This window comes from Colobus angolensis, unplaced genomic scaffold (genome assembly GCF_000951035.1).
Source record: "Colobus angolensis palliatus isolate OR3802 unplaced genomic scaffold, Cang.pa_1.0 Scaffold18, whole genome shotgun sequence".
Classification (NCBI taxonomy): domain Eukaryota; kingdom Metazoa; phylum Chordata; class Mammalia; order Primates; family Cercopithecidae; genus Colobus; species Colobus angolensis.
In genome coordinates this window covers 3,345,619-3,352,503 of record NW_012114932.1, presented here as the reverse complement: position 1 = coordinate 3,352,503, position 6,885 = coordinate 3,345,619, and the positions used below count along the sequence as shown (strand labels likewise).

Sequence of the window (6,885 nt, the reverse complement as noted above, 5' to 3'; positions counted from 1 at the left end):
AGACTCCGTCTCAAAAAAAAAATAATAAAAAAATAAAAAAATAAAAATACAAAAATTAACCAGGCATGATGGCGCATGCCTGTAATCCCAGCTACCTTCGAGGCTGAGGCAAAAGAATCGCTTGAACTCGGGAGGAGGAGGTCATGGTGAGCTGAGATCGTGCCATTGCACTCTAGCCTGGGCAGCAGAGCAAGACTCCATCTCTAAATAAATAAATAAAAATAAAAAATTAACTCGGCATGGAGGAACACACCTGTAGTCCCAGCTACTTGAGAGGTTGAGGCGGGAGGATCACTTAGGCCCAGGAGATCAACCTTACATTGTGCTATGATCACACCACTGCACTCCAGTCTAGGCAACAGAGTGAGACCTTGTCCGAAAAAAGAAAAAAAAAAAACTAAACTAGAGATACAACTACAAGAAAACTCAACAATTGCATTCCTAGGCATTTATCCCAGAGAAATGGAGAAATGAAGACTTACTTTCTGACAAAAGCCTCTGTATACAAATGTTTATAGCATCTTTATTCCTAAAAACCTCAAACTAGAAACAACACAGATGCTGTTAGGTGGAACAATAGTTAAATTATGATAATCCATACCATGACTACTATTCAGCAATAAAAATGAATGCAGTATTCATATATGTGATAATCCGAATGAATCTCTAGAAAATTATGCTGAGGGCTGGGCATGGTGGCTCATGCCTATAATCTCAGCACTTTGGGAGGCAGAGGCAGGAGGATCACCTAAGGTCAGGGGTTCAAGACCAGGCTGGCTAATATGGTGAGACCCGCCCCCCCTGCCCAGCCCCCATCTCTACCAAAAATACAAAAATTAGCCGGACTTGGTGGTGCATGCCTGTAATCTCAGTTACTCAGGAAGCTGAAGCAGGAGGATCGCTTGAAACCAGGAAGCGGAGGTTGCAGTGAACCGAGACTGTGCCACTGTACTCCAGCCTGGGCAACAGAATGAGACTCCGTCTCAGAGAAAAAAAAAAAAAAATTATACTGAGTTTATTTATTTATTATTTATTTATTTTTGAGAAAGAGTCTCACTCTGTTGCTCAGGCTGGAGTACAGTGGTGCGATCTCGGCTCACTGCCATCTCCGCCTTCCAGGTTCAAGCAATTCTCTACCTCAGCCTCCCAAGTAGCTGGGATTACAGACGCCTGCTATCATGGCCAGCTAATTTTTGTATTCTTCATAGAGACGGGGGTTTTACCATCTTGGCCAGGCTGGTCTTGAACTCCTGACCTCGTGATCCACCCCCCTCGGCCTCCCAAAATGCTGGGATTACAGGCGTGAGCCACCACGCTTGGCCTATTTATTTATTTTTTATTTTTATTTTTTGTTTATTTTTTCGCTTTGTCACCCAGGCTGGAGTACAGTGGCACGATCCTGGCTCACTGCAACCTCTGCCTTCCGGGTTCAAGCAATTCTCGTGCTTCAGCCTCCCGAGTAGCTGGGATTACAGGCATGCACCACCATACCCGGCTAATTTTTGTATTTTTAGTAGAGACGGGGTTTCTCCATGTAGGCCAAGCAGGTCTCGAATTCCTGACGTCAGGTGAACAACCCGCCTCGGCCTCACAAAGTGCGGGGATTACAGGTGTGAGCCACCGTGCCCGGCCAATGCTGAGTTTAAAATCCAATCCATGCTGGGCATGATGGCTCATTCCTATAATCCCAGCACACTGGGAGGCCAAGGCAGGCAGATCGCTTGAGCTCAGGAGTTTCAAGCCCAGTCTGGGCAACATGGTAAAACCCCATCTCTAAAAAAATAAACAAAACTAGCAGGGCATGGTGATGCACACCTGTAGTCTCAGATACTCAGGAGCCTGAGGTAGGAATGGCTTCGTCGCAGGAGGCAGAGATTGCAGTGTGCTGAGTCCAGCCACTGTACTACAGAGACTGGGTGACAGAGAGCCAAACCTTGTCTCAAAACTAAAGAAAGAAATAAAAAAATTTAAAAAGCCAATCCAGGCCAGGCGTGGTAGCTCACGCCTGTAATCCCAGCACTCTGGGATGCCAAGGTGGGTGGATCACCTGAGGTCAGGAGTTTGAGACCAGCCTGGCCAACATGGTGCAACTCTGTCTCTACTAAAAATACAAAAATTAGGCCGGGCACAGTGGCTCACGCCTGTAATCCCAGCACTTTGGGAGGCCGAGGCGGGTGGATCACCTGAGGTCAGGAGTTTGAGACCAGCCTGGCCAACATGGTGCAACTCTGTCTCTACTAAAAATACAAAAATTAGCAGGACATGGTGTCAGGTGCTGTAATCCCAGCTACTGGGGAGGCTGAGGCAGGAGAATCACTTGAACCCGGGAGGAGGAGGTTGCAGTGAGCCAAGATCGTGCCATTGTACTCCAGCCTGGGCGATAAGAGCAAGACTCCATCTAAAAACAAAAAACAAAAACAAAAACAAAAAACAAGCCAATCCGAAGACTTTATATACTGTACGATTCCATTCATATAACATCGTTGTTCTGTATTGTTTGGTTTTTCTTTTTGAGATGGAGTTTTGCTCTTGTTGCTCAGGCTGGAGTGCAATAGCATGATCGTGGCTCACTGAAAACTCTGCCTCCTGGATTCAAGTGATTCTCCTGCCTCAGCCTCTCAAGTAGCTGGTATTACAGGCATGCACCACCACTCCTGGCTAATTTTTGTATTTTTAGTAGAGACGGGGTTTCACCATGTTGGTCAGGTTGGTCTCGAACTCCTGACCTTAGGTGATCTGCCCACCTAGACCTCCCGAAGTGCTAGGATTACAGGCATGAGCCACTGCACCTGGCCCCCAGGCTGGTCTTTAACTCGTGGGCTCAGGAAATCCTCGCACCCTGGCCTCCCAAAGTGCTAGGATTACAGGTGTGAGCCACTGCACCCGACCCTGAAGCCTCTATAAAGGGTGAAAGGACATAAAAATGTACATGATATTATAAACTGAAAGGAAAAAGCTAGCTATTTCCCCTCCAATCACAACCTTACCTGTAATAAGCACTTGATCCGTTCTCCAGGAGTCATGATTCCTGTGGTGAATACACCAGATAACATCCCAGCTGCAAACAGCTGGGGATAGCTGCATTGAAAACAAAAACCAGAAGCAAGCACCTGTGACTAACCACTGAGGACAGAGGCCAATCCCAGCAAAAAGGACAGTTTTGTAAGAAAAAAATAAGTGCTTGGACTGGGTAGAAGCCTAGCCACAAATGAATTAGATTTCGCACAAAAACTCAGTTCTAGGTATATTTTAATGTCAAATTTCCCAGAGCAAGGGTCTCAGTGGCAAGAGCAATGGGAGTCTGGTCACAAGCCCCACCCCATGCAGTGTACGCTCTCAATCCCTGACCTGTAAGAGAAGTTTTATAGTAAAACACAGTTTCTATCCATGCGCCTGCCAGACACAGTGACTATGGACAAGTGTCCAGGCCTCTCTGAGCCTCAATTCCCCATAGTTAATGTGCTGGGGTTTTTGAGGGGGAAGTCTCTAACCCAAGATCTGGACTTTAACCTCCCCCAGTAGTTCCCCTCCAGTCTCACTTCCCCTGGATTACCAAGGGCCTGAGAACACTCTAAGCCAAGACTCAAGCAGGACAGCTTTAAGGCCAAGGAGGATGGCTGTGGCCACCTCTAAAGGCTAAGGGATAGCCAAGTCAACTGCATGCAATGTGCTGTAAGATGCTGAGAAAGGACCAGACAGGGATGATACCCAGGCAGGCATGACAGGTCCTGTGGCCCCCGTACAGGGAAATAGTCCCCCAGTGGCAAGAGGTATGGGTCTTCACTCTGGCCCCCACAGAATGAACAACCCTGAGTATAAACAGCAGTCTGAGGCTCCTACCCATCTAACACCCCAAGCTGTCTGTACCACCTCTGGCATCTCCTTTTCTTTTCTTTTCTTTCTTCTTTTTGTTTGTTTGTTTGTGTTTGTTTTGAGACACGGTCTCACTCTGTCCCCAGGCTGGAGTGTAGTGAAGCAATCTCAGCTCACTGCAACCTCCACCTCCTGGGTTCAAACAATTCTGCTGCCTCAGGACCCGAGTAGCTGGGATTACAGGAACCTGCCACCACACCCAGCTAATTTTTGTATTTTCAGTAGCAACGGAGTTTCACCATGTTGGCTAGGATGGCCTCAAACTCCTGACCTCAAGTGATCCACTGACTTTGGCCTCCCAGGGTGCTAGGGTTACAGCATGAGCCCCTGTGCCCAGCCCTTTTTTTTTTTTTTTTTTTTGAAACAGAATCTTGCTCTGTTGTCCAGGCTGGAGTGCAGTGGCACAATCTCAGCTCACTGCAACCTCCACCTACTGGGCTCAAGTGACCTTCCCACCTCAACCTCCTGAGTAGCTGGGACTACAGGCAAGGCTGGCTGATTTTTGCATTTTTGTAGAGACAGAGTTTCATCATGTTGCCCAGATTGGTCTCGAACTCCTGGGCTCAAGTGATCCTCCTGCCTTGGCCTCCCAAAGTGCTGGGATTACAGGCGTGAGCCTACCTCCTTTTCTTTCTGGGATTAGCAATACCAGCATGGTTTGGAGGCAATGGGGCACAAAGTTACATTCAGCATTTCAACAGAGTCCCACAACTTAGCAACTGTTACTGAAAAACTTCACATACTGTCCTAAGCTTCAGTGCACTCTTGACCCCAAGCCTCCAACAACTGAGCCTTCAGGTCAGTCCCATCCAGCAAGGAGCTTATGAACAGATGCCAAATGGGGGTAGAGGGACATCCACTATAAAGAGTTCACTCCAGGCAGGGCACCAGTTTCAACAGCCCTATTTCTCCCTGCATTTACCCCAGGCAGGGCTCATGCATCTACCTCAGGCACACAGCCAAGGTGACTGTTGAACAGTCAAGAGACTTGCTTTCCAACACAGCCATCTTCACAGTCCCAGTTCACATGGCTATCCCTGAGGAATCCTCTCAGCAACTAAATTCTCCCTATGAGACCAACAGGCTCCATTTTCCCCATAATACCCAACCCTAGGCTCAGCAAACCTCATCTCTTGGGACTGGAGACTGTCTCTGAATAGGATCTCTGTGTGTGCACAGGGCATCATGTGGACACTCAATGGCTGCCTGGCTTATTCTCCAACTCCCCACCCCCATCTCCATCCCAGGGAGGCACCTTTGAGAGTTGGACCCTCCTGGACTTCCACCCCAAGGCCCTGGTAACACTCCTTTCTATACCATCCCCAAACAGCATTACAGGGAGGTGAACACAGCAGGGGTGACAGGATTGTGGGAGTGGGGTCCTGAGTGTCTTAACTTTGTACAGTCAGGAAGACTGTTTCTCTGAGTGCTGATGTGACTGTACAGGAACACAGCCCATAGACCAAAGTACCAGAAGTGACCCCACAGGGGTCATGCATGGCCCTGATACATCCGTGAGCTGGCACATATGCTAAAAGACTAGGCGCTCAGGGCCAGGCACGGTGGCTCACACCTGTAATCCCAGCACTTTGGGAGGCCGAGGCAGGCAGATCACAAGGTCAAGGGATCGAGACCATTCTGGCCAACATGGTGAAACCCCATCTCTACTAAAAGTACAAAAATTAGCTGGGTATGGTGGCACTCGCCTGTAGTCACAGCTACTCGGGAGGCTGAGGCAGAAGAACTGCTTGAATCCGGGAGGCGGAGGTTGCAGTGAGCCGAGATCGCTCCACTGCACCCTAGCCTGGCGACAGAGCGAGACTCCGTCTCAAAAAAAAAAAAAAAAGAACAGGCGTTCAGAGAGGACATGTGTCTGTGTGACACAAGGACTACCAATGGGCAAATGCAGCTCCAAAACAACCCCACTCACATTTCAGGTCACTTGCGGCTATTTATAGAATCTAGGGACATTCAGAGGGTCACAAGGATCCTAGAAATAGAGTTTCACTCTACAAGCACCTCCATCTACATCCTAGACCCTCACTCAGCCTGCTGTGGCCTAGAGTGGTGACAGAATACAACTGCATGGCACCCTGGGCTTCCTCCCTTGAGCTCCCGGATGTGAGGGCAGGCCAGCCTTTGTAACTCCTATACTGCCTATAGCCCCTCCCAGGGGTTGGCACCCTGCACAGCTCAGATTGTGGATACATTTTCACCCAATATTTCCACTCAGAATTCCCCTGCATCCTGAGAAGCCTCTGTTTTCACTACTTTGTAAATTCTGAACTGTAATTCTGTCTCAGGTGCCTCTTCATACCCAAATCCAACTTCTTAAAGTTTATTAAAGGAAAACACATTAACTTATTCCACTTTAACACAGAAACCAATACCTGAAATCTTTATAGTCATATTAGCATGTTGTAAAAATGAAGCACAACAAAAGTTGGAACCTTCTCTTCTCTCAGTCAGGTGATAGAAAGGCTGCTCTTGTCTTTAGGGCAGCACCAGGTGCTGCCTATGACATGTTACACATATTTAAGCATTCAGACCTCTCAACAGCCTCGTGAGGTTGGTATTACAAATCTCTCCAATAATTGATACTACCTTATAAAAGAAATATGAAAAACTGGTCAGGTGTGGTGGCTCACACCTGTAATCCTAGCACTTTGGGAGGCCGAGGCAAGAGAATTGCTTGGCTCCAGGAGTTCAAGACCAGCCTGGGCAAGATAATGAGACCTGCCCCCATTTCACAAAAAAATGTAAAAATTAGCCCAGAGTGGTGGTGTGTGCCTGTAGTCCCAGCTACTCGGGAGGCTGAGGCAGAAGAATCACTTGAGCCCAGGAGTTCAAGGTTTTAGTGAGTCATGATTGCACCACTGCATTCCAGCCTGGGTGACAAACAAAGACCCCATCTCAAAAACTCAAGTACTTGGGCCAGGCGTGGTGACTCACGCCTGTAATCCCAGCACTTTGGGAGGCCAAGGAGCGCAGATCACAAGGTCAGGAGATCGA

At 48.1% G+C, this 6,885-nt stretch overlaps 1 protein-coding gene across 2 annotated transcripts in view; it reads right to left on the bottom strand.

Annotated features, from left to right (window-relative positions):
• The window catches only part of SLC25A20 (solute carrier family 25 (carnitine/acylcarnitine translocase), member 20), a 56,997-nt gene that overhangs the window by 21,980 nt on the left and 28,132 nt on the right, over positions 1–6,885 (bottom strand). For both annotated transcript variants that reach the window (XM_011939130.1, XM_011939129.1), the window contains exon 4: positions 2,988–3,078. In XM_011939130.1, the coding sequence (XP_011794520.1) occupies positions 2,988–3,078 (91 nt within the window). The remainder of the gene's footprint in view (positions 1–2,987; positions 3,079–6,885) is intronic.